Source organism: Hylaeus volcanicus, unplaced genomic scaffold, assembly GCF_026283585.1.
Source record: "Hylaeus volcanicus isolate JK05 unplaced genomic scaffold, UHH_iyHylVolc1.0_haploid 12197, whole genome shotgun sequence".
Taxonomy (NCBI): Eukaryota; Metazoa; Arthropoda; class Insecta; order Hymenoptera; family Colletidae; genus Hylaeus; species Hylaeus volcanicus.
In genome coordinates, this window is record NW_026533147.1 from 301150 (window position 1) to 326245 (window position 25096).

Below are 25096 nucleotides of genomic sequence, written 5' to 3' on the forward strand. Positions count from 1 at the left end.
CACGCAAGCGATGGAAGTCATTGGGCGGCATATACTGGCTGATAAAATGGAAGCAGCTGAACGCCATTGCAATAAAGGGTGTGTGATGGAAGATTTTTAAGATGTACATGAAGCAAATTTACTTACCGTTGTGGAATCCTGCGGACTTTTTTAAAAGAAAACGGTCTTTTACCCTCAGATCTGTAGCGTTATTTTAAAAATTTAAAGATTTAACATGTGGAACAAACAGTTCGATTTTTATATTAATGGTACAAAATGGTACATTTTTTATTCTAATACGACTTTTTCCTTTTTTTTTTAATATTATAAATACAAAAGGATATTTAAGTTACAAAGCATTTATTAGGGCTATCCGGCAATTGCTTGTTACTTTTATAAAATCGAAACAAAACAGTGAATTAACGATGAAAAAATATTAAATGTTAGTAATGGTGCGGTAAAAAGGCAGTTGATTTCATATGAGAATGCATCTATTTTTTTTCAAAGCTTTACACGTGTCTTGACGTAACGGGTTCTGGAAGAATCGATTATTTAGAATTTTAAAATGCTTTTTATTTAGTGGATCACAATAGAAAAACTCAAGTCGTCAAGGAATGATGGCGGCAAAAATTTGTGCTGGATTTTATCAAAAAAAAGTTGTCATTCGGCACGGTTTAAGTACGCTGGATCCTGAAGGGACGGGGAAAGTAAAAGCAAGTGACTTTCGGGTGAGATAAATATGCGAATGATATTGTTCGTTCATATTACACTTGAAGTTCAAATTACTTTCTTTGTTTTTAAAAGGTTTTTACTACATTGAATAGCGTGCTTGATCCTAACAGGTGTGTGAACTTACCCAAACCCCTACTTTATAGTTTGATCTACGCGCTTCGAACACCTTTAACGCCAGCGCAAATAAGTCTTATTGTTACAAGCATTGATTCGCATGAGGATAATTAAATGGATTATGGTAGTTTTCTGAATTCTTTTGTAGTTGTTGATTTAAGTTTCAATTAAGTTAAAAAACTATTAAAATATATTGTACCTCCTTTGGATTTATCTTCTATACTTTGTTAGAGTTTTTTAATTTTTTTGACGTATAAACGAATGAAACTGAGAAAAGACGAGTACAGGTTTTGTTCCACATTTTTGAATGTCTTAATCTTTTACAATTAAATTTTTTCAGCTTCTTTTTTTGAAAAATATATTATTTGAACGTATGTGCGTTAAGGCATTGTATTACAATGAAACATATGTTAATTATGGCTGTTTTGAACAAAGTTAATCTACTGTAGTGACACTATGATGAATTTAGTTCAAATGTAGTAATTGATTTCATGCAAAAATAAGGGAATTCGTTACATAACTTGTATAGTAAGAGTTTGAGAAAAAAAACGTCATAAAATGACTAAAGGGGTTTCAAATTTTTGTTTTTTGTATCAATGAAAGTAAAACCATTGATTTAAGGTTTGCTTTTTGTGTTTGACATAGTGGTTCAAATCGAAGGTGTCAGATTATCTTTGTTTCCAATGGCTTCAGGGAGGTCAGAGTCATTCTTTGCGCAGGTGTTTAGCGAAGAAACTTCGCAGGTAGGATAGCCCTTTGCAATACTGGAAATCGGCGCATATGTTGTTTTCAAAGTGTAAGGGTTGGCGGACCCTTCTTCAGCAAATGGAAAAGAACGATCAAATAGAGTTGCAGGTTTCGTGCTTTTAATGCCCCAGTTATGTGCATCAACAGGTACTGCTTGAAGTGAAGCTGATAATTGAAGAGCAGCTTCTGTCAACGACGAAGCTTGAAAAAAAAATTTTTGTTATAGCAAACCGTGAAACATAGAAATATGTGTATCCTACCTTTTTGTTTTTGAAATTCTGACGAACACTTTTCTTGTTTTATAAATGTTCCTACATTAAAAAAAAAATTGGTTGTAGAATTACTCAAAAGTCAGTCTACCGCTATTCTCCACGGAATGCGATTTGTTTTTTTTAGTATATTCTTCCAATAATTGTTGAAGACTGTCCAATAGAGCTGTTAATTTCGACACTGGTTGGATTTTCAAAATGTTAATTAAATTGTATTTGGCTGTTGAATGAATATCCAAGGTGGTTAAGACGCGGTCAAATTCGTCTATGACTGCTTTTTGAGAGAAAACACTATCAAAAGATGCTAAATTATCGTGTATTGCTTCGATCGGATTAAGGAGCGCTTTTCTCTGTTCCCAAAGTCAGAACAACATATAAACGAATTGTCAAATTTGTGTGAAGCATACAGTAACAGTCTTCTGCTTGACGAAAATTTTTTCAGCTCCACAATCATTCAAAGATCTTGCTTTTTCTGTTTCGTTCAAATTCACAAAAGCCTCGTTTACATCATAGGAATCTAAAGAATGAAAAAATAGAAAGAAAATTAACGTGCACAATTATACACAGAGCAGAAAAAATAAGGAATTATTATTTTGACACCTTGTGTTTTTTTTGTTACAAAACAAGACCTTAATCCAAGTTTAACCCGTTCTACATTATTGTAGTAATAAAACAGACGAATATTCTGACAACGAGGTTACCTAAAGTACGTCCAGGCATCTGCTGAACAACAACACGCGCAGGTAGTTTATTTGCAGCAGCCAACGCAAGAATATTTCGTTCCGCTTCAGTAAACTCATTTTGATTCCAACGACAATCCAGCTTATTATAAAATCGTTCCTGTATGGCGCTTTGACGTCGTTCGGGGCGTCCCATATATTTATTGAGTTGTCTCAAAATATCTGTTATCAGACCCCAATTGATTTCGTTGTTCCATTGGCCCCAACGCATCACCATATGCATCTTGACGGATTTGTTTAACAGATGGGACTTTATCATCAAATGAATGAAAACTAATTTAATACAAAAGTCCTCAAGAAACGACCAGGATTGCTTTGACTGAGTCGTAGTCCTATAATAGAACATTACTACAAAAAAAAAATTACTTGGTTTTTTAGCCTACTGTGAATCCACTGCAATATTTTTAGCGAACTCATCATTATGTAATTGTAGTTTTTTTAAGATATCTTCTCGAAAAACAGTCAAAGTTAATCGTACTGATTCTTCTTGAAAGAATTTCGCCTTATCTACAATGAAGCATAATAAAAAGATTCCGTTTTATAAAAAGTCACCTGGTGTTTTAGGAAGTTCAAGGCCTTTACTTTTATACAAATCAACATAGTTTTGCCACTGTAATTGTAAAAAAATTTCTTCCTTGTCTATAATTGTTTGAGAGTAATATTGGATCGTGAAAATTTTTAATGTTTCCCAATCTTTTTTAGCGTTTTTGAATTCCTAGTTGGTCGTGCGCATGACGTCTTTTTAAAAGTAAGTTTTCGACAATAAGGTTACCTCTAAACATTTTAACCAAGACTTCCAAAATGTTTCATTTGAATTAAAGTCATCTTGTTCTTCACGTGTGTAAGTACACCAAGGAAAACGTTTGTCAGCATCACGAATATCATTGATTTTAACATGGCCTGACCGTCCAACTGATGTTTCTTCCCAATAACGAATGGCTCTAAAAAATAATGTACAAACTCGGCTGGTACTTTGTTACTATAATGGAAAACACTACCTCAAACAACAATAGATAAGTTCAGTTACATAAAACGTATCCAGTGCTAAATGATTACTGGTATTATCTACTTTAGATAAAACCAAATCTTCTTTTGATTTAGAACTCATCATATCTAACCATTTATATCAATTTTTTAAAGCATGAATTTAACGCATATGATTTTTCAAGTATAACTGTACCAATCGTGTGGGGTGCTGACAAATGACTTTCTGTCATAACAGATTGAAGATTGCACTCATCTTTTCCATTAGTTTCCAAAGGATCCGTAACTTGGGAAACAGCGCTACAGGAGTCTTTGGCATTTATATTCGAGCAAGGTACTAAACGGGTCTGTACTTTTTTCTTTTTTTTGGCATGTACTTTTGATGAAACATTGTCAGACACTTTGTTTATTGAAGGAAAAGATTGATGAAACTCGTGTGTACTTGACAATGGAGATGTACTGCTTGTAGACGTATCGAACTGGTCGTCAGCAATATTACTTTTTCCGCTTGAATTTCGTTTTGAATCTAGGGGAGTAATTGACGAGCCATCCTAATGATTAGAACTTTTGTCAAAACACCGACAATTTTTATTTTTACCTGGTCGGAATTACTTTCACTTTTTTCTGTTATTGACGAAATGCATTCAGAAACATTGGCTCGAAATTGATTACGGCGACGCGATGATCTAAAAAAGGCAAACTGGGTTGATGTTAGAATAAAAAACCATAATCATTGACCTGGTTAATTCTGGTGACTCTGTGTTGGATTTGACAATAGTATGGGGTTGAAGGCGTTTAGCTACGTGCACCCAAAAATCCGGATCAGACTCATCTAAAGTTTCAAATCACAAGTTACCAATGAAACAATGAAAAACATTACTCAGATTTTCAGTTAATGGATTTTGTACAGATTCTGGTTTTTTTACGAAACTAGTTAAAAAAGGAAAATTTTCTAAAGGCTTCCTTTCAGGTAACATCGGAAGAGGGGATTCGACAAGTTCTTCTTTGAAATCAGGAATTCGATTTATATTTTCATAAGCTTCTTGTATAGAATTTAATTCTAAAGCTATAGTAGCTGATTTGATTGATAGAATATCTTCAATAGATAATTTAGCAAATTCGGCAGCTGCTTGACGCGTGATTTCATCATCTAAAAAAGACTTTATGACATTGTGAATGCTATATATTTATATTATACCTCGAATAGCTGCGTAGACACCCTTTCGTAAAACACTTTCCTCTTGTTGTTTATTTAATTTAAGTTTTCCGTTTGTCGCATCAAGACGCCCTAATAAAACAGCTTCTAAACCCAGTTTTTTTCCAGCTATCGTAAAAAACATGTAGTCTTCATAAGTATGTTCTGTGATAAAGTGAAAAACATTAACATTTTGTGATTGCCCAATACGATGACAACGAGCTTGAGCTTGTAAATCGTGCTGTGGATTGAAATCGGAGTCTAAATGTATGACGACCGATGCTGCTGATAAGTTTATACCAAGTCCAGCAGCTCTTGTGGTACAGAGAAAAAGAAAACATGATTCATTATTATTAAATCTATCAATGGCTAATTGACGTTTTTCTCCTGGAGATTCACCGTCAACTCTTTCAAGAAGCCATGTGTATTTATTTAAACTAATAAAATCTTCAATAATATCAAGAGCTGATTTAAAATAAGAAAATAACAGAATTTTACGTTTCAATTGATAGAAGTAATCAAACATTTTTTTTAAAAGAATAAATTTTCCGCTTGATTCTAAAATGAGTGCTTTAATACGTTCCTCTGCGTGTTCTTCATTGTCTTTCAAATTTCTTTTGATGTTTGAACCACTTGACACTTCGTCTTCATTCTTGTTTTTTTCCTTGGTAAAACAAGGGTCTTGCGTAATCGTTTCAAGTGGATTAGCGGCTTTTGAAGGCAAGGTACAATCTAAACATGGTAAAAATGAATCATTGTTGTTGCTCACTCAAAAAACCAAAATAATGGCGATACCCTCGTCAAGCGAATTCGTTATTTCCCCAGAAACAATTAATTCTTCAACACCGTTTACTAGGAAAGGGTGAATGCAACATTTTCTTAATTGCATATGAATGTTCGACAATTTTAAATTTTTTACTCGTAAAGATCTGAAATAAAAAAAAAGGAATAATGTGTAATATATTACACAATCAAAAATACCTATGATAGATTGCTGAATAAACTCGTTTTTGTATTAATGTTAAGGGAATTTTTATAAGACTAACACTTTTGGGACTTAACGTTTTTAAAACATTAATTTTTTCACGTCGTAAAACGAAGGGAGCCAATAAATTATGAAGTTCTTCAGTTCGTTGCATGCAATCCTCACTAAAAATATATTGCGAGCAACTTTATAAGAAAATAAATTTGTCAAAACTAACCGATCTTGTATATTAGAAAATCGTTCATTGAATTTTCCGACACTCCATGATTTTTTTAAAGGTGTAACTTTATTTTTAATATTAGGATAGTAAAACATTTGAGGATTTAAAAAAACTAACAATGGAAAAAGCTCTTTAGCGGAATTTTGGATAGGTGTTCCAGTGAGAAGAATAGCTAAGCGTTTTCGTATACCAGATAAATGTTGCAAAAGAACACTATCTTGGCCTCCTTTGAGTTTTTGACATTCATCAACAATAATACAATCCCAATGAAACGCTCCAGGAATTTTTCTAGAATTCCAAGAATTTTCCAAAATTTTACATAATTGACTAAATTCATGGCTACGAATACTTTCAAGAGTCACCAGAACAACATCTGGCTTCATTAACTTAGTGGAGTGGCCTTTCGCTCGAATTTTAGAAAAGGATATCTTTTTAAAAGACAAAAAAAAGTTTACGACATGTTTTATGTAACAAGAAAAGCAGAGACATACAAGATTTCCTGTATCAGGACAAATCCAATCCAATTCGTAAAGTTGAGAAATTTGACGATCTTCTTTTCTTCCACATAAAGAGTATACATAAAGATGCGGTGCCCAGGTGTCAAATTCCCTACGCCAGTTATCTACAACACTTTTTTGAACAACAACCAATGCATGGTGCCCATGATTGGTTGTTTGAGTTAATTGATCAATGTAGTGTTCTAAAAAAGTAATGCTTTGACATGTTTTTCCCAAACCCATTTCATCCGCTAAAAGGGAATTATGTTTTTGAATTTCAGTGTTGTGACACAACCATTTCACACCGTCCTGTTGGTGCGACATGAGGCGTCGCCCTTGCTTTAATTGCCAGTAACAATCACCTGTCTGCATTGAGCAGTCTTGGCACATTCTCCACTGCAGCGTAGATGGTTTATATGTCCCATCTTCGGCCATTTTTGTCGCGACAAACGATTTCCACATAGGCGATGAGAGATTATCATTTACATTGACCTTATAAGAGTACGATTCACTATCTAAAAGAGTCTCATTTTTGATGCATGCTGTCTCGTGTTTTATACGAATATTTTGAAATGGGAGAAATGTGTAAGTTGTATTGATGCGTTCAAAAAGTTTAACGTGAGATTTATCTTCCACAGAAAATAAGCTATGTTCAGTTTCCCACGTTGCTGAAGCGTAACCTAAATGTTTCCATTTAACTAAATATTCCTTTTCTACAGACTCTTTATCTTTAAACGTGCCACTTTTAGTTAAAGGTTCACCGTTATTTGCTGTACTGAAGAAGAGGGTTCCACAACATTCCAAATTCAATTTTGATTCATTTTTTTTCTTTTTCGCAATCCTTACAGCTACAATACGATCAATCACTATATACAGTTTAAAATTTCCCTCTTGTTGAGCTGATAATATCATACATGTTACATAATAAGAAATCATTCAAAAAGAACATACGAGTTAAAGGAACTTGTTGAGTTATATCTCCGAAAGTTGTTCGACGATGAAAGTTCAACAATTTCGCTTCAACATTATCACAAGAGCATTGGGACAAGTCATCTTTTGTTATCCATATTAAACGACGGTAAGAAATTCCATGAAACTTAATTAAATATTCTACTGAGCCCGTTTTGCTGGTTATTGCAGTTTTCTTGTCGTTACATGAATCTGTTGGAAAACGTGAAAGATTTTCTGTCAAATACGGACACTCCTTTATATGTCGGCAAGCGAAAATTGACTCTATTTGAAGTTTTGTGTCATTTTTGAATATATTGTCAACGGGGGTTGGAGTGGAAGAAGATGAATTTGAACATGTGCTACCGATAGTGTCATGTTTTTTCTCATAAGAGTGATGATTACATGCTTGTAGAGTTTTAGAACTCTCCGTAGGAGTGGTAATTTGTGCTTCACTTGATTTCCTTTTAGAACTTACATCTGTTTGAGATGATTTTGTAGTCTTGTGACCATTTGCTAGCTTTATAACGTTTGAGTCTTTTGAGGTAGACAAAGCTGAAGGACTTGGTGATGAAGTGGAAAAAAGACTCATTGCCTGGTTTAAATCCCTTATCAAAACCTTATCCGCGCAACATTCACTACGCTTACCTTCACCTATAATTGAAAATTTTAGTTCTTTTTATGTTACTTGAGAAAATCATCCAATGCGACAGATACCCCTATTTGTTTGGTTAAATCAAATACGTTACGTTTACCTCCAATTGACGAATTTTGTTCTTATCGCCTATGAATTTAAAATACCTAATGTTTTAAAAAACCCTCATCAAGTTTTTGTCAAAATTATTTCTTATGTTTTTTTCATACTTGCTGAATGAACAAAGTTGTTAAAGATTTCTTGAAACACTTAAACTTAAAACAAGACTTTGATACTTTGTAGATGGCAAATTCTTATCAAAAATTAATTTTATCCTAGGCGGGAATATGTGTAGAACGTTAAACGCATCGTTGCTTGGGACAGCCGAACAAATCATGCAGAGGCGATCAGATGATCCAATATTTCTATTGACGCAAATGTGCGTACACCTTTGAGTATATCCGTGCTACTCTAAGGAGTTATAAGTATCTATTAATAAACACTCGAATTTTTTTTAGTCTGCTTTTGTACCACGCTTGCATGTTTTGATCAAGTGAAAAATCGTGTCAAGACCTGGCAAATGATTGTCTTACGACTCTGTAAAACCCACGACTTTAATTTTTTTCTGTAAACCTTTTGACGATTCTTTAACAAGAAAAAAATTTAGAAACACGTTCACTAGAAAGAACTGCAAGGACTTTTAATAAATAATTTATATTTCTACTACCATCCAGCAGGATATGAACTACGCTACTGGGGGTTTTTCGTCTACAACGTTGTTTAAAATGTTTTCCTTAAATGTTTTTGTATCATTAATATCTTAAATGAGACGAGCTAATTTCAGTTTTAATAAAAAGCTTTATCCAAAAGTTATTTGCTTTTACAAAAAAACTCAATAAAAAACTGTTTTTAGGAAAAAAAAACCTATTTTTAAAGCATTAGAACTTTATTCAAAATATATGACTTTCTCTACATTAAAAATTTGTTTTATTCGAACAAATCATTATAGACAAACGTCGTATGAGCGAAACAAAATGAAGTTTGTATGTTAGTTCAATATAAAAATTGAACAGTTTACAAGAAAATCAGAGTATAATACTGTGATTGTTTCATATTATACTAAGAAACCAATAAAAACTTTACGCTTTGTGCTTCTTTAAAGACGACGCTACGTTAACATCCGCTGTAACATCAGATATTTCACGCCGCTGCATGCGAAATAGGCATTAGTTTCGTTTTCTACGTAAAAGCAACAGGTCCTCTTACAAATTTGTTCTAAAATTGCGTGATTGGTATCCTAAACTACAATTTTTCCATGTGAGACTAAATTCTAGTTGAATTTTTATATATACTTTCTTTACTTTTATAGCGTCCATAATCTTTAGTTACAAATCTAATATAGATAACGATGGTTTTTTTACTTGTTATTTTGACATTTTCATGACGTATATAAAAAACCACCATTTAGAGTTTTAAAGAATTTCATCATTAGATGTTTTTTATGAATAATGTCTCTTATACTTTTTCATGTATTACCCAGTAGTTTTTAAATAACCCATGAGCGACCACGGTAATACGCAAGCTGTTCAAAATCTTATTGGCCAGGAAATGAAATCTCCCATGATTCAAACAGCACCGAGTTCTGGTGTGTTGCTGTAGCGATATTTTAAATGATTTTTTCGTTAATTTTTCTACGGTGAAATTTAAATAAACGCTAATTTAAAGAAATAATCTTTTTTGTAGATTTACTATAATAAATTTTTCTTCTAGTGACTTTTTTGTTTTCTTGTAGAAACCTTAACGTTACCTTTAACGCAAGAAGAAAAAAATGTTATCTTGAATGGTAACAATACAATGCATGGTATCGTAATAAAATTTATTATGGTAAATAGTTTTACTAAATCAAACCCTTATGCGCATTCTTAGTTTTCAATTTGTCTCATGAAGAGATGCCTGAAATGATTCAAGAAACTGGTGACACACATCTAGGTGATGGTATGGAAGAGCAACATTTAGATGAGGAAAGAGTATTAGATGGTCAGGATTGTTCCTTTCGCTCCTCTGATGATGTAGACTCTCGTAGTATTTTCGTTGGGAACGTCAGTTTAAATAACGTTGTGTTAGGCAGCAATTTTTTTTTTTATAGATTGACTATGCTGCAACACCATTAGAATTACGGGAGCATTTTAAACTTTGTGGGTATATTAATCGTATTACTCTCATGGTCGATCGCTATACCGGGCATCCTAAAGGGTGGGGATTTATTTTAAAACAATAAAACATTTCTAAAAAAAAAAAAATTTGTTTCTTACAGATATGCTTATATTGAATTTCAAAATGAGTCAGCCATCTCAACTGCAGTTATGCTGTCAGACTCAATTTTTCGTGATCGTCCTTTAAAAGTAACTTCTTTTCTTCCTATTACTTTGGTAGTTCATTTAAAATAAATGATCCTTGTTCTATAATCTCTAGGTATCTGCCAAACGTAAAAATATTCCAGGTTATAAAAATTTTATGATGAGTGGACGTGGTGCTCCTTTTGGTATGTCAATGCCTCGTGGGAAATTCGGAAGAGGCATGGTACCTCCACAGAGTTTTCGTGGCCGGCGTGGGTACGTGTTAAATAAATCGTCACCTTTAAATTCAACTCTCTTCTACTCTAGAATGCATGGAATTCCTGGGTATTTTCCAAGGTATCGTGGGCGCGGGCAGCGGTCATACGGACCATATTAAATGAATAGATTTTCCTTATTGCAAAAAAACATGAGTTTAAACCTTTAAAATAAAGCTAAAAATGACATTTCACTTTCAACATCAAACAGACATTATTTTTAATCGGCTTGAAACATTTTCCCAATTCCACTTTGTCTTTTCATTAACCACTATTTCCTTAAAAAAATCATTCAAAATTCTAGTTATCTTTTTTTAAAAAAGACGCTGAAAAAGACTCACGCAATAAGAAAAAAAAGCTACATAAAAAACATAAACGTTGCATCTCTTAAACAATTTTAGAAATTGTTTAACTTGTCTCAACTAGACATATGCATACACTCTTTGTGGTACCACAGTTCAAAAAATCTATGTGCTTTAAATAAAAATTATTCAGCTGAAAAATTCATTTCGTCTCCCAAGTTTTATAGCAGTACTACAGATTGACTTGAGAGTGACCATTTAAAACATGTCAGAGTGTTTAACCACTTATAGAAAAGTACAATACAAGACTAATGATAATTTTAGAACTGAAAACGAGGCCGAATTGTGGGATTGGCTTGATAGCATTCCTTTGTCCAAGGCTAGAAAGCACTTGGCAAAGGATTTTTCTGACGGAGTTAAGACTTGTACATCAATAATAAGCGAAACGGAATGTTTTTTTTAGGTACTTTTAACCGAAATCATTCATCATTTTAAACCGCACTGGGTAGACCTTCACAATTACTCGCCTTCTAATGCAAGGCATTGTAAAGAAGATAATTGGAGATTATTAAACTCACGAGTAAAACAAAAAGTTCCCATGTCAACAAAACACTTTTTAATATTTAGGTGCTTAATAAAAGGTTCGGCCTTAATTTGTCCGATTATCAAATTGAAAATTTATCAGCTGGTGACACCGACATGGTGGAATCTTTACTACGTTTTATCAAAAAAAAACTTGAGACACATAAATTTTACGCATCACTTCCTCGTGCTTGTATCATACCAAACAATATCACTAAGTCTTCTTTAAGACAGCGAAAGGATACCCTAGTTTTAAAAGACGATGCCAATTGTTTTCATCCGTCAGGTATTCTTTTTGTAGTCCATGTGTACTGTATGAAAAAACAACGTCATGTGTTTACTTGAAACGTGTACTTAAAGTTATGTTGAATCTTTTATCTTTTATAAAGCGTGTTCTTTTATTTTACCAAAATACTTTGATAGTACAAAAAACAATTTAATTTTTAAAAAAATTCCAGATCAATGCCACTTATACAATTCTGTTTTAAAGCAAGCGTTACAAGATGAATTTGGGTATGAATTTAATAGGCCGGAATCTCAGTGGGAAAAATTGTTACCTCATGAAGATTTACAGGAATGGAATGATTTGAAAAAAAAAACTAAGAGCGTCCTAACTCAGCTTTTAAACGAAGAGGTAATAAATATCTCAGTAAACATTCAATTACAGGTGTTTGATAAGAGAAAAAAATTACGTCATTATTTGTAGATAACTATGATTCCTTCGATGGACTTTAGTCACAATCAAGCTACTATTATACTTAAACAATTTCAGCTACAAAAGCAAAAAATCGAGTCCCTAGAAGAGCTTTTGAGACTTAAGGTAGCCTTAGAAATTGTTGTTCTAAGTATCTTTACAATGAAAAATATGCGTGTATGTATACTATAGGATATCAAACTTTGTGCTTATGCGTCGTCTTGTTGAGAAACCTTGTTCCCCGACTAATGTCAATCAATTTTATTTATCCAAACCGTTTTATGGTCTTATGCGTCTGTTGTATGTCATCTTTAACTTGGTTGCAAGCAAGCTGAAAAAAGTAAACTAAGATCAAGTTGCTGTGTATAAGTTTTTTTTACAACACTACACAAAAACGCGTACGGAAAAGCTCATTGTTTTAATTACAAAAAGCGGCTTTACGTAACCGTTGATTGGTATGACCCCGATTGTCATTACATCCCCTTATTGACGGGTGTTGTGATTATAATGTATTGTGAAATCTAATTGACAAATTTGAAAAATCAAACTCTAGCCGTGGCTTTAAACACAATGTTTGCCAACATGTTCAAAAAAAGTAGCAACATTATAAAAAAAATATTTTAAATAAACAAATGAAACTTAGCATTCTGGGAGTCTCGAAACTCTTTTGAGACACTATGAAGTACTGAAAGTTTTTTTAAAAAGTCACGTTTCAACTTTACTTGTTCGCGAGACAGAGATCTGCATCTTGTGTCAAAAATTATATGAAATTGTACATGAAGTGGTAATACAATTGTTAAGACGTACTGAGACTTTCGATCTCGTAAATTGGAGTAGAACAAAAGTATAATCAGTACAATCAATGGTATCGAAATAGAAACTACCAAAGTTACTAAGCAACTTATCAGTGAATAATGCAGTTCTACTTCCGTTGCACGTGGCATTAAATGAATGAATTTAAACGACACACTTGATTCAATAGTTTTCTCATAAATGATGCCATTGATACAACAACTTCAAGTTAAGCATTTAAGCCTTTCACTGCGGTGAACATGCAAAAATTTTTATGTTGCTACCTCATGTTTTTATGAAAAGGTCTAGACTTCCATAATCTGTAATGCTTTTAAACGGTGTTGAATGAAACCTCAGTGAAATGAGATAGACTATATATTTTTGCAATGTACTTGAAAACATTTGTTCTTTCTTTTTAGGTCAAATTTTGGTTAAATGTCCAAAATGATTTTCACTACTTTTGAGTAGCCATCAGCAAAGACAATAACCTTTTAAAAAGCACAAACCATGTTGCCACTTATAAGATTGACGTTGCTTTGCTGTGTAAAGTAAAATGAGAATGTCTTTATTTGTGTCTTATCGCTACCTATCAGTTCACTCTACTAAGCTTGATTTGATTTATAAAAAAATATTTATACACCTGTAACATTGATGAAACAAATTGTTGCTACAAATTTTTTCTTTCATTAGTAGTAAAATGAAGAATTTGCACGGGCTTTTTAAGAGTGCGAAATTTTTTTTTGACATAATTCACCGTGCTAGTGGGTATAACCTAGCGTTCAAAACTATTATGCATTACTATTTTTCCTTCCATGTACGCTTCCTTTCAACGTTTGTGCCTGTTTTCCTTTGAATTGCATAACAAAATGAAAGCATTGTTATTGAAAATTGTTGTTTACATAAAAGAGTAACACAACCATCATACGTTTGCTGCGGTTAGTAAAAGTTTAACAGTAAAGGAGGGTATATGGCTAGTCAAACATATGTTGAGCCAGGGAGCAACTCAGAAGCATCGGTTGCTGTGTCGACTCTCAAAATTTTAATATCAAAAACAGGACTAAAAACAGGAAAAAGTTGAAAAATTTGTTTCTTAAAAAAAGGTACCGATCGAGTGAGTTCACTTCAACGATTGCTAATTTTTGAACGACTTTCATTCCAGAGCTAACTCGACCAAAAATAGTATGCAATCCTATAGTATGCCATACAATACAAGAAGTGGACAAAGAAAAACAACGAAACTATAAAATTGTACCATCCAAATGAGGACATGGTGCTAATGTAACAAAGAATTGTGATCCGTTTGTATTGGGGCCACTGTTGGCCATAGACACAACTCCCTGCAGGTTAAGTAATTTTTAAAGAAAAAGACAATAACAACTTTTGTGACAAGTAACGCACAGCTCCAACGTGATGTAAATCAGGATGGATTTCATCTTCAAAGGTCAGACCATAAATCGAAGCACCTCCTTTTCCCGTTCCGCTAGGATCACCTGTTTGTATAACAAAATTCTATAACATACAAAAATACATTCAATTTCGCCTTATTTATTGACGAGAGTGGACAGTCAAGGACAAGACTGTGTTGATTTCAAGATTGACGTACACGAACAATGCGATGAAACAAACATCCATCATAATATCCCTCTTTGCATAGTGTAAAAAAATTGTTACATGTCTAAAAAAGAAGACAAATTTATTCATACAGGAAGCATTGATTGGTTTACTTTTGGTGCGTGGTCCCAATAAAGTTCTATTGTTATATTACCAACAGTTGTTATGAGAGTGACGTAAGAATTGCGGGATGACGCCATATTATAATGACTACTATTCTTCATGGCTATGCATCCAACACTTTCTTTTTTCATTTCATAGACGCTTATTTTAAACACTCTCTTTTAAAACTAAAAACAACTGAGGACACAGGTGACCAGTTTGGTGTGCTTTTTCACTATCCGGTCTATAATGTCGACAAGTTATTTACTTGATGACTTTTTTTTTTCTGACATGCTGTTTAACAAGCTGCAGTTGTTGGGTTACAACAGTATGTCAAGATGGCATGCATGATACAATTAATTACCTGTATTTCAGTTATACGCAAACTTGCATTTTACATAGAAAAAAGAATAAAACATTAATTATTTCAGATTAAGTATTAATGATGAGCGCTGAGGGGAGTCATGAAATTCAAGTCCGATACCCTGCACCGGTGTTTAAAGGGACTGCTGTGATGCCTGACGGAAGTTTTCAGGACATATCACTAAGTGATTTTAAAGGGTCTTATGTTGTACTTTATTTTTATCCTCTAAACTTTACATTTGTTTGTCCATCGGAAATCCTTGCTTTTGATGCTATTGTAAATGAGCTAAAAGCACGAAATACCGTTTTGATAGGATGCTCAGTTGATTCCCATTTTTCTCATAATGCATGGAGAAATACAGAAAAGGCTAATGGCGGAATCGGTAGAATTCAACATATGTTATTATCGGATATTACTAAAACAATATCGCGCGATTATGGAGTTCTTTTGAAAAGTGACGGAATAGCACTTCGTGGTTTATTTTTAATTGATAAGGAAGGAATTTTAAGACATAAGCTTGTGAATGATTTACCCTTAGGACGTTCTTCCACTGAACTTTTACGTATGGTAGACTCTTTACAACAATTTGAAGAAGTCGGAGAAGTTTGTCCTGCCAATTGGAAAAAAGGTGCTCCAACTATGAAGCCAACACAAGAAGGTGTTCAAGTATACCTCTCAAGAAATTAATAAAGTTCTTTTACTTTTTGTATAATAAAATTAAAATGTTCAATGAAATTTTTTTTAGTATAAATTAGTGCTAGTTTATACTTCAATTTAACGAAAACTTACATAAGGATTTGAGTTAAAAAAGAATTTATAGAAAGTGAGAAAAAATTCTTAATTTTAATATTAATTTTTCATTTGATGTTCTAGAAGAAAAAAAAAAAGTTCTCTTTTTCATAGTTGATGCCAGTTTATACAAAACAATTTTTACTTTCATGCGATTCTAGCATTTTCCTATTTTGGAAAGTGAACCTTTTGCATGAATGTAATGAGAATTTTCTGATATTGTTATCTATAAACATAAAACACTTTATCTCCAAAGACCAAAAAAATAACATGTATTTCCCATTGTTGATTCCGTTGATCACTTTTATTAGTATTTTCTTAACATTTAGCTACGCAACAACTCCTGTTGTTGATGACAATGTTTCCCAAGATGAACATAATGCTATCCGAAAAATGGCTGAAACTGTAGCCCAATTACAGAAAGAATTGAATGATTTATCGTCATCATGTGATAAGAAACTTGATTTAATTACTACCGGATTACGAAAAGACATACTTTCTTCTCAACAAAGTTTAGAAAAGTGTTATGAGCAGAAAACAACTTTAAATAATAATTTCACTTTAGCTCAAAAGCAATTAAAGGAAATGGAGGTGTTTAAATCGTCATTAACCCAATGCCAACAAAAGGCAACACTTGCCAAACAAACTAATCAGGATACTCAAAGCAAAATGGAGAAACAATTGACTGATTTACAAAATGAAAATCAACAAATGAAACAAAAACATCGTAAAGAATTTTCTCTTCATCAGAGTCATTTGGAAAAATGTTACAGTGACAATCAAAAGACAAAAAAAGAAATTGAGCTTGCGAATCAGCAGTTAACACTGAATTCTCAACTACTTAATGTATGTAAACCTTACATCGGAGTAAGGGAACAATTTTATATTTTATTCAATCAATATCAAAATGTTTCACAAGTGCTCTCTACTAAATTCATACAATGGAAAAATATTAGTTTAACATATATTATTCCGAAAATGTCTTCAGCGTTGTCTCCGTTAATCAACCAATGGACGGTTACCCTACGGGCTGTACAGGATGTTGTAGTAAACTTTATGGAGAAAAACCACACGAAAAAATATTTAAACTATATTGAACAGAGTCGCCGCTTTTCCAATACTACTATAGAATCTATTCAAAAGCATTATCAAACGGTCTTGAATTCAAAAACGTTTCTTAAAATTCAAAACGAAACGCTTGAAGTAAGTGCTCATCTTTTTCAAAAAACACAACAGCTAACGTTAAGTACCTATAAAAAAGTATATCAATATTTTGATACACAATTTCCTTTTGTCCACGCCATGCTAATCAATGCATCATGGAATAATTTTTATTTTCTTCTTTTCGTTTTTATGGTATTTTCAACCATTATTTCTTGGACACTCTTCACCTTAAAATTATTTTTTCATTTTATATCCTTCTTGTTCGCTTGCTTAATCCGCTGTTTTCTTATAAAATGTAGGGGTAGTATGGGAAAGAAACATAAGAAGAATAAAAAAAATTCAGTAAAACAAAAAGACTCTTATGATACAACCGCACCAGACTCTCAAAAAAATAAAATTTTATCAGAAATGTCAATTTTCAATTCACCGCAACAAAAATCCAAAAAAATAGCTTCTCAACGGTCTTTCAAGCGCTAAAAAAATTAGCTATTCATTTTTTTTTAAAGTCGCTCGTCTACGAAACATTTTTTTAGCGCCACTTGAGATATTTATTCCAAGTTTTGCTCAGATGAAGCACTCTTATAATTTAAAAGTTCAAATTTAAACAAATTTTTCAAATCGTTTAGTGTCTCACATTTATTAAATCATTTAACAGCAACAATGGTAAAAGGAAGCTTTTTTTTTTTTTTCGATAAATGAAATGTTGGAAAAACATCCAAATAATTAGAATTTTTTTAAAATAGGCGATTTAAAATTTTTGCTTTGCGAATGAATCAAAAAACCTAAGTTTGTGTACCACCTTAACGCCACCTATAACCAAGGTGATATAAAAATGCCTCACAAAGTTCCAATGGCGGACATTGCCGTGTTGTTCAAAAATAATCTATACGATCTTGCGCTATTCGCGGAAAGGATTTGGATTATTTTTTTAATTTAAGGTGTAGGCGTAAAAGTACAACATAAATGATTGAAGTTAAAAGAACAAACCAATAGCAAGCTTGCATGTATAGTGGAAACAAAAATTTTGTATAAAATCTTGTGCGTGATAAAAGGTAATAAGTGAATTATTGTTTTTTTTTGTAAATGCGAACATCTCAATTTACTGTCCGTAAGTTAACCCAGGCTGAGTAGTACCATTTTCTCCTTGAAGTATAGCGTGTTAAGCCGCAATCTAAATTTTTGAAAAATCTCTGTTGGTGTACGGTTATGTGGTACGAAGTTTCGCCAAACATGAACTATCTGAAACACACAAATCAAAGACTTTTGTTTTTTAAAGAAAAATTTTCTTGTACATGCTGTTTAAATAGTAGTAAACAGTTTTATTTAAGTTTCATTTTATAAAGACTTGAAGAAAGGTGTATTCAAGTCATTATACGGTGCTGTGGAAAACGCATTAATAAATTGGGTTCTTCTAACCTTTATTTTCGATCTCAGCATGGTTCTAATCAACAATATGGTGAATTTCGGGACTAACATGAATGTGGACATTGAAGACATTTATTTCTTTTTATAAAAGAATGACTCGAAATTGTTCTCAACATGTTTTAACCCGCGATGTGTACTCTACACTTCTCGTGACAAGTATGTAAAGTAGGGATAACACAAAAATTCTGATTTTTATTGTTAAAAAATAAACAATATAAAAAAAAATTCTAGTACATTTCTGCAATTCTCAAGCGATGTGCATGTTTTAGGGATGTTTTACATTATAAAGAGTTGATTTTTGATTCCATTTAATGCATTATGAAAAAAAATTAATATTTTATACACTAAATTGGAATTGTAAAATTGACTGTTTCATTTCATAAAAAACTAAAAAAATTCATTACAGAACACCATTCATAAAACCTTTAATTGGAAAAGCTTGAACTGTCGACACTGCTCCTGCCACTACTTTATTTAAACTTGTTCCATTCTTTACGGCTTACACAGGTTGATAAATGTAAGGACCGACCTCATCGAGAGTGACAAGCTCAGTGCTATGTGGAGCTTTATGAGACTGGATGCTGTTATAGTCATGGTGTGAGCGTGTTGTACCGTATATTCCACGCCTACTACACATTGTACAAAAAAAAAAAGGAAGAATGACGGTTCATGTTGAAAAAAGGCTGTGACGAAATACCTTAATGTCAAACCTAAACTGAATAGTAATAAGGAAATGAAAAACAAGCAAAGTGCAGAATATTTATTGTAAACATATTGAAAGGGAAGGTATGTTAGGGAGAGGATACCCAAGCACAATACCATGGAGTCGAGCCATAAAGAAGACCACACGTACTGAAAACTCTAGATTTGCGTTTCATTTAAAGTTAAAATTTTGAAAGGAAGACTTTTTAACAAAGCTCTACCCAGCTTACTTTTGAGAAGGTATTCAAACCAGCTCGAGTCAATATCATTACCCAGACCATGAAAATAAAGAAAATGACGCCACTAAGAAATCTTTCAAAGCGACCCGTGCTCGTTCGATTACGTAGATATGTATAGAACATAGAGTCAACCGTATGATCTCCCTCATATACTAATTCGGGTATACCACGACTTGGAAACTATGGAAAATTAGACGGACATAAAAAAAAAATCATGTTTTCGTCTCCATATTCAACAATGAGTGCTATTAATTTTTCATGTTACCATCGTATTGTTTATAATCGTTTTTAACTCCACTTGGTTTTGAATCATTGCAAGAGGAGTCTTGTAACGAACTTGCTTTCCAATCGCACTAACATGACTAGCTGTACTACCCCAAAATGTTATACGTAAATCACCAATCTGCGAAACAAGTCACTTATTAAGACACTCCAAATTCAAATTGTCTAGAAGTTAACAGACGCGTACAATGCGAATTCTTACTTGAGGTTTTAAAGGATCTCCTGTATACAATGCATTATCATAAACATGCGTATTTTTATAAGAGACACTTGTACATGGGCGTTCTTCGGGTTTAATATAATAATCGTCGTTCACTAAAGGAAGTTGCTGCTTGCCACGAAAATTTGCTAAATGGCGTCGAGACAAAATAAAGTCACCCGCCACTATTTGAGGGGCAAACTACAAAGACTTTTTCAATTGCACCCATTTTCAATCAGTCAAACTTACGTGTCGCCCAACACTGGCAATATAAGGAAAAAAATCAGGGTTAGGGTGTGTATTTTTAAAAAAAAAAGGATATCTTTTCGATTCTTCCTAGAAGTTAGATTAATCAAAGTGCCACATAAAAAAAAAAGAATTAACATTAAAGATAAAATTGAACGTGGTCTTACTAAATTGGAAGTCCATTTGCCCTGAAAAAAAAATCGAAACAACGAAGGCCTCCATACCCATTGATACATTTCAGTTTTAATATCAAAAAAAACACCTTTAAAAGGTTTGACATTACGAGAAAATTCTGCAGGGGGGTAAAATGTATGAAATTTGTGAAGTGGACAATCCTAGTAATGCAAGTTAAAAATACAAAAAACTTTTAAAACAAAACTTTGAGACTCTGGTACATTCATGTGTGACATACAATGTGAACCACGCGGTCATCATTTTCAAAAGAAGATTCACACGATACCTTTAACACCAAAAAAATAATCAAAAGAATACTAGTAATCAAGTTTTTTTTATTTAATACAGAATACTACTCTTACAGGGATGTATAAATTTTTAATTGGGCTAATCTCCATGTAAGCGAAAACTTGTTTAAATTCATGAATATAAAATATTACGGCGCTAAAAAGTAAACCTATCCATGCAAGTGCGTAGACTAATACAGAAAAATTCATACGGTGTTTATATGTGTAATTGAATGAATTATCCATGAACACTTTAAACCGATCAAATTTTTATTATAGAAATCAATGTATAAAATTATTCAAACCGCCATGTATTCCAATTATCGAAGAAGGCTAGTTTTTATGTATGCACGCACAAAAATGCCACATCTCATTATTGTGTACTAAAATATCAATGTATTTAGTATAATAGGAATTTTAATGTTACGATTGAAAATTTTTAAAAAATCGATGCAATGTTTAAAATGTACCATTTTTTTAATAAATTCTAAAAGGGTTGAAAATTACAGTAGCATATATTAATATCAATTGAATTTTTGTTACACGTTTTATTTAAGAAATTGTTTCTTCACTATTTGAAATTTCCGACGAGAATCCGGGTGATAACGAGTTTAGAACGTATTTCATTATATTAAACGAAAATTTTGAAAAAAAAAGGTGTGAAAGATGCTAAGGTTTAGTAAGAGTAAGTGCCGAAGCGTATATATTTTCTTACCATGGACAGTGGACGATGCAAGGAAAGAGGTGCATTAGAAAATGGGTGGATAACTAAGCCTGCTTTGTACGTTTCATTTACTAAAATTTCAAGAATATTGTCTAAGCTAAATCGATTATTAATAAGAATTTGAGAACTGCATTCATAAGATGGTGATAATGATAGCGGCAAAAAAACTGTAGATACCACAATACCTTTCAGGCGACCGAGATATAGAGATAACAAAATTTAAAGAAGAAGCATGAAATATCGTTTCTTTTTCATTGTTTACAAGGTTCACATTACATTCATCGTGAGGTTTGGAAAACTTTTGTAATAACTGGATGTACGGTAAAAGTAAGGGTATACAATTCCAAAGTAGAATGTGCGTGTGGAACATTGAAGAATGCGTACCATCAGCACTGATGAATAATTTCAAACATTAGCAACTGATTAGTATTGATAGAACCTATAAGAAAAAAAACGTACAAATGAGTTTGATCTAAGAACGAAGTAAAAATAAATTGAGAGAACGGAAGAGTTTGTAAGAAATTTTCATTAGAGAAAGATGGGGTACGTGATTCGCTGTTGGCAATGGTTGCTGTTACTTGTTTAATTCCATCAAGATAAATTTGAACATTTGTAATGCTTATATCTAAAAGACATGTAATTGTATTCATTGAATTGCTGTTGCAATTGGATTGCAAAAAACATAAAAATAAATCAAAATTTCCACAAAAAAGTTCGTGGGAAAAAATTCTGTAAAACAGTTATTGTTGTAGTAAAAAGAATTGATGAATGGATTACCGAGTGTAATTTGCAATAACAGACCACTCTGTTGAGGAAGGATTTGACCTCATCTCGAGGGAACAATTGTACGTTATTTCAATCTCCTTGTTGTCTGCACGAAAAGCTGAATGGGGTTTTAATGGCGGTAGCCACGTTACACTTTTAGCAAATTCTAAAGTAGCCTTATGTTGTTTTTCAATTTGAGTAACGTTTTTATAGTGCAGTAATAGTACATCATTATTTGAATCTTTTTCAGGTGAGTCCCGTAAACAACATAAGCCTTTGCCAGACTCCATAGAATCGCAAATTTCAGCCAACTTATCAGAAATGGTTGTATCGTGATGAATGGATTGAAACTCTTCTGTTAATGGCGAAGAACAAACGCGTTTATTCATTTTGAATGAGTTGGAGAAGCAAGGTTGGCGTTTTTTCGAATTGAAAGAATTTTCGATTTTAGTTTCTTTTTGATCAAAAAAGTGACAGCATTCATAGGGTAGAATTAAGGCATCGGGACAAATATCAAAATAATGTAAAAGCAGAAGATAGCGAACTTGCGACATGTCCGTCATACTAATGGGTTGGATATTGTCTTTTGTATTGTGCTGTTTTTGCCAATGTTGTAAAATTTTTTGTTCAAAATAGTGGAATGGTGGTATCAAACCATCAAGCTCGTCTTGCACTGTTTCATCCAAATTCCGTAAGTTCTTTAGATGAATGAGGGGCATGAGATTGACATTGAATTCCCGAAACCATAAATGCCATTCTAGAAATCCAAGATATTGTGATGTCTTTATTTGTTTTTTTACGAAACGAGTATGATGTAATCTAATGATTTCCCAAAACGCATACGAAATATGGTTGGAGAGTAAGGGTGCATCGTAAAGGAAAAAATCGCAAGAACCGGGCGCCGAGTTTGTTAATGAATTGATCGTAGCGCTATCCTTATGATAACTGAAAATTTTCAAATTATAATACATACAAGATTGAAATTTTAGACATTACTTGACAAAACCATTTGGTTTCAAAAGAGAGCCTGAAGAGGGTACAAGCAAAAGTTCTATGATATGCGTTCGTACACGCTGATCATGAGATGATCTATCTAAAGTGCCCGAAGATGTATGTGGTGAGGAATCTAATACAGGGCTTTGCGTTGCCTATGATTAAAAATAAAAAGAGCTGTTTAGGAAAAAAACTTTACACAAAGCTAATGATGCTTATGCCAAATGAACTTTGAAGAAACTTGTAAAACATACATTTTTACTAAGAGGCGTTCCAATGAGACCATTCGATGCCTGCTGCCATTGAACACTTCCTAAATTGAGCACAGCACTAGCTTTTTTATTGCAAGAATGTTGCACTGAGGGGCTAGAAATGTTTGAAGAATTAGTAAAGCACAGAACTCCTGAACGAAGCACATTATTTCGAGGATTGATTCTCGAGGTAGCAGTAAGAGCATTCAACCACACAACTAAACCATCCATCATCGGTAGTAAAAACAAAGTTAATAAACGGCCTGGAGGAACAATAGATTTATAGGTATCTGTCATGTATGCAAAATTTTCAGTAGACTTTTCGTTAGAACTTAATCGCTGAAGACCAGCGGAATCGATTGAATTAAAAAAAACAGGTGACAATGTTTCATTTAATGGTAATACAACACTCTCTTGCTTCATGGCGCTAAATGCTGATGCATAACTGTAATTTATTGATAACAAACACGAGTTTCATTGGATAGTACAACTTACTGATTTAATGTTGCGTTTAACGAATGAATAATAACATCTGTTGCTGCTTGGAACCCTTGGGTCACTGTTATTTTGGCATACAAAAGGACAGCAAGAGGACTTGCTATGTGAAGCGCGTGCTCAGATGATGTATGTTCACTCATATTAACCTCCACGTATAAGTGAATTCCAGACACGATTCCTGTACCTTGATTTGGTATTCGTTGCGCCAACTTTTCGACATCTAAAATAAGCTCTTCTTTTCCTAAAACTGTTGATTTTCCACGACACCACTGTGTAAACGTCAAGGGAAAAACATTAATATTTTTTTTTGTGAGGAAAACATACCAATAAATATCCTGGCTCTAATAAACTCTTATGTAAAGGAGGTAACACTTCAAGGTTGTTGTATATTACGGATTGACGGCCACTTTCCAAAAGTGTTACAGATGCATGTAATTCAAAGGAAAGTATAATATAGCGCATTACCAGCCACGGTGAAGCCAAGTGTCTGCATTCTAATAAGGATTTCAAAGTCGAGCTAACACAAGAGAATCGTGACCATGCTTTCTGAATGCATAGAGCTTACATAGATTGCAAAAGTACAGGTTTTAGGTAAGCATTAGAGATAGTCATAAAAATATCCCTAGTGGATATTTCCACAGAGTCAGCATAAGCATGAGACTCGGTTGGAACTATGCTCCAAGAAAAATTAACAGGGGGTAACTCCATAAATTTACAAGTTTCCCACTTTCGAGGGAGTAAAGCGTTAGTAAAAGGCGTTTTAATCATCCACGGAAACCATGCGATTACCAACTTGGATGGTAGTGCAGCTACTACAGAAACATCATGACGTAACGCTTGCAAACGTTGTAACTCGCGACACCCTTTCAAAAAAAACCCTAAGAGTGCCAACTTGTTTGCCATTAATGCGTAAGCGTCACGTAAGGATGTATTGTAGGCCTTTTCAATCTTTAATGTTATACACTTTGGATTAAAAAAATTTCCTGATATAACGGTGAGTGAACTCAGCTGGACCACCGCATTTTCTCCAAAAGGAATAGAGCACTCATTAAATAACGAAGCACCTTGAAATACCGGCAATCTTGCTCCATTACAACATTGAAGTTGAACTCTTAAAGTGCTATTTGTATCACAAAAAATTTCAATTTTAACGGGTAAAAATATCATAGGTTTCTCATAGTATGATTCCCACCAGCCAAAATCACGTTGATAAAACATTCCGTACTTTCCCGATGGTACACATAAAAGAGATAATG

The 25096-nt window shown here is 33.2% G+C and overlaps 7 protein-coding genes and 1 long non-coding RNA gene across 16 annotated transcripts; 4 read left to right on the top strand and 4 right to left on the bottom strand.

Annotated features, from left to right (window-relative positions):
- Window positions 1-1264: 1264 nt before the first annotated feature.
- LOC128883102 (uncharacterized) lies at window positions 1265-8765 on the bottom strand. The gene is made up of 22 exons (XM_054135111.1): window positions 8275-8765; window positions 8059-8211; window positions 7414-8005; window positions 6457-7361; window positions 5963-6393; window positions 5742-5909; window positions 5556-5689; window positions 4764-5492; window positions 4446-4715; window positions 4304-4397; window positions 4164-4251; window positions 3762-4116; window positions 3580-3694; window positions 3354-3522; window positions 3134-3296; window positions 2965-3088; window positions 2543-2913; window positions 2442-2492; window positions 2249-2358; window positions 1933-2191; window positions 1833-1883; window positions 1265-1773 (listed from the first exon to the last, which is right to left on the bottom strand). The coding sequence occupies exons 3-22, from the start codon at window positions 8000-8002 to the stop codon at window positions 1475-1477; spliced, it is 5475 nt and encodes a 1824-aa protein (XP_053991086.1). The 5' UTR covers window positions 8003-8005; window positions 8059-8211; window positions 8275-8765; the 3' UTR covers window positions 1265-1474.
- A 521-nt stretch (window positions 8766-9286) lies between these two features.
- On the top strand, window positions 9287-10777 carry LOC128882873 (embryonic polyadenylate-binding protein 2-B-like). Its single transcript, XM_054134670.1, has 7 exons — window positions 9287-9361; window positions 9585-9689; window positions 9837-9905; window positions 9971-10143; window positions 10191-10297; window positions 10359-10446; window positions 10517-10777. The coding sequence occupies exons 2-7, from the start codon at window positions 9602-9604 to the stop codon at window positions 10775-10777; spliced, it is 786 nt and encodes a 261-aa protein (XP_053990645.1). The 5' UTR covers window positions 9287-9361; window positions 9585-9601.
- LOC128882874 (uncharacterized) lies at window positions 10147-11668 on the bottom strand. Its single transcript, XR_008458594.1, has 3 exons — window positions 11536-11668; window positions 10357-11487; window positions 10147-10290 (listed from the first exon to the last, which is right to left on the bottom strand). It is a non-coding gene; the product is annotated as an uncharacterized LOC128882874 (long non-coding RNA).
- On the top strand, window positions 11223-12564 carry LOC128882872 (sperm flagellar protein 1-like). Its single transcript, XM_054134668.1, has 6 exons — window positions 11223-11372; window positions 11421-11537; window positions 11585-11825; window positions 11998-12173; window positions 12246-12359; window positions 12426-12564. The coding sequence occupies exons 1-6, from the start codon at window positions 11223-11225 to the stop codon at window positions 12459-12461; spliced, it is 834 nt and encodes a 277-aa protein (XP_053990643.1). The 3' UTR covers window positions 12462-12564.
- An 838-nt stretch (window positions 12565-13402) lies between these two features.
- Window positions 13403-15024, bottom strand: LOC128882843 (uncharacterized). 2 transcript variants are annotated; one of them, XR_008458577.1, is made up of 7 exons: window positions 14750-15024; window positions 14629-14700; window positions 14424-14534; window positions 14278-14362; window positions 14130-14214; window positions 13951-14082; window positions 13403-13872 (listed from the first exon to the last, which is right to left on the bottom strand). XR_008458577.1 is itself a non-coding variant. In XM_054134618.1 (6 exons), exons 1-6 carry the CDS (start codon window positions 14888-14890, stop codon window positions 14001-14003), a joined length of 576 nt encoding a protein of 191 aa, XP_053990593.1. In that variant the 5' UTR covers window positions 14891-15024; the 3' UTR covers window positions 13950-14000. The 2 variants fall into 2 exon arrangements, 1 of the variants encoding a protein (XP_053990593.1); XM_054134618.1 differs by lacking the exon at window positions 13403-13872 and having other exon boundaries at window positions 13950-14082.
- A 91-nt stretch (window positions 15025-15115) lies between these two features.
- Window positions 15116-15960, top strand: LOC128882842 (peroxiredoxin-1-like). The gene has a single exon (XM_054134617.1). It carries the CDS (start codon window positions 15181-15183, stop codon window positions 15787-15789), a length of 609 nt encoding a protein of 202 aa, XP_053990592.1. The 5' UTR covers window positions 15116-15180; the 3' UTR covers window positions 15790-15960.
- A 324-nt stretch (window positions 15961-16284) lies between these two features.
- Window positions 16285-16988, top strand: LOC128883103 (uncharacterized). Its single transcript, XM_054135112.1, has 2 exons — window positions 16285-16737; window positions 16848-16988. Exons 1-2 carry the CDS (start codon window positions 16285-16287, stop codon window positions 16986-16988), a joined length of 594 nt encoding a protein of 197 aa, XP_053991087.1.
- Window positions 16989-18968: 1980 nt separating this feature from the next.
- LOC128883095 (uncharacterized) lies at window positions 18969-25085 on the bottom strand. Of its 8 annotated transcripts, none has more exons than XR_008458727.1 (19): window positions 24406-25085; window positions 24165-24357; window positions 23838-24109; window positions 23346-23787; window positions 23095-23246; window positions 22111-23043; window positions 21793-22062; window positions 21519-21725; window positions 21325-21460; window positions 21153-21278; window positions 20685-21096; window positions 20561-20608; window positions 20316-20483; window positions 20152-20238; window positions 19906-20103; window positions 19687-19824; window positions 19413-19601; window positions 19178-19341; window positions 18969-19109 (listed from the first exon to the last, which is right to left on the bottom strand). XR_008458727.1 is itself a non-coding variant. In XM_054135104.1 (10 exons), exons 1-10 carry the CDS (start codon window positions 25056-25058, stop codon window positions 21162-21164), a joined length of 3375 nt encoding a protein of 1124 aa, XP_053991079.1. In that variant the 5' UTR covers window positions 25059-25085; the 3' UTR covers window positions 20615-21161. The 8 variants fall into 8 exon arrangements, 1 of the variants encoding a protein (XP_053991079.1); XR_008458728.1 differs by having other exon boundaries at window positions 20685-20766; window positions 20822-21278; XR_008458730.1 differs by having other exon boundaries at window positions 20316-20440; window positions 20685-21278.
- Between the last annotated feature and the right edge of the window lie 11 nt (window positions 25086-25096).

Excerpts from the sequence above, each read along its gene's own strand:
- LOC128883102 (XM_054135111.1), bottom strand. The coding sequence starts at position 8,002 with ATGAGTCTTTTTTCCACTTCATCACCAAGTCCTTCAGCTTTGTCTACC. Across the intron at positions 5,690-5,741 it reads TATTCAGCAATCTATCATAG|ATCTTTACGAGTAAAAAATT; the intron begins GTATTTTTGATT and ends TTTTTATTTCAG. Across the intron at positions 3,089-3,133 it reads TGAACTTCCTAAAACACCAG|ATAAGGCGAAATTCTTTCAA; the intron begins GTGACTTTTTAT and ends GCTTCATTGTAG.
- LOC128883095 (XM_054135104.1), bottom strand. The coding sequence starts at position 25,058 with ATGTTTTATCAACGTGATTTTGGCTGGTGGGAATCATACTATGAGAAA. Across the intron at positions 23,788-23,837 it reads TTAAACGCAACATTAAATCA|TTATGCATCAGCATTTAGCG; the intron begins GTAAGTTGTACT and ends AATAAATTACAG. Across the intron at positions 21,279-21,324 it reads TGCATCGTCCACTGTCCATG|CATCTTTCACACCTTTTTTT; the intron begins GTAAGAAAATAT and ends ACTAAACCTTAG.
- LOC128882843 (XM_054134618.1), bottom strand. The coding sequence starts at position 14,890 with ATGAAAAAAGAAAGTGTTGGATGCATAGCCATGAAGAATAGTAGTCAT. Across the intron at positions 14,701-14,749 it reads ATTGGGACCACGCACCAAAA|ACATGTAACAATTTTTTTAC; the intron begins GTAAACCAATCA and ends CTTCTTTTTTAG. Across the intron at positions 14,083-14,129 it reads GAAGTGAACTCACTCGATCG|TCCTGTTTTTGATATTAAAA; the intron begins GTACCTTTTTTT and ends TCCTGTTTTTAG.
- LOC128882873 (XM_054134670.1), top strand. The coding sequence starts at position 9,602 with ATGAGCGACCACGGTAATACGCAAGCTGTTCAAAATCTTATTGGCCAG. Across the intron at positions 9,690-9,836 it reads TCAAACAGCACCGAGTTCTG|AAACCTTAACGTTACCTTTA; the intron begins GTGTGTTGCTGT and ends GTTTTCTTGTAG. Across the intron at positions 10,447-10,516 it reads TTCGTGATCGTCCTTTAAAA|GTATCTGCCAAACGTAAAAA; the intron begins GTAACTTCTTTT and ends TATAATCTCTAG.
- LOC128882872 (XM_054134668.1), top strand. The coding sequence starts at position 11,223 with ATGTCAGAGTGTTTAACCACTTATAGAAAAGTACAATACAAGACTAAT. Across the intron at positions 12,174-12,245 it reads CTCAGCTTTTAAACGAAGAG|ATAACTATGATTCCTTCGAT; the intron begins GTAATAAATATC and ends CATTATTTGTAG. Across the intron at positions 12,360-12,425 it reads AAGAGCTTTTGAGACTTAAG|GATATCAAACTTTGTGCTTA; the intron begins GTAGCCTTAGAA and ends TGTATACTATAG.
- LOC128882842 (XM_054134617.1), top strand. The coding sequence starts at position 15,181 with ATGATGAGCGCTGAGGGGAGTCATGAAATTCAAGTCCGATACCCTGCA.
- LOC128883103 (XM_054135112.1), top strand. The coding sequence starts at position 16,285 with ATGGCTGAAACTGTAGCCCAATTACAGAAAGAATTGAATGATTTATCG. Across the intron at positions 16,738-16,847 it reads TGAATTCTCAACTACTTAAT|TTTAACATATATTATTCCGA; the intron begins GTATGTAAACCT and ends GAAAAATATTAG.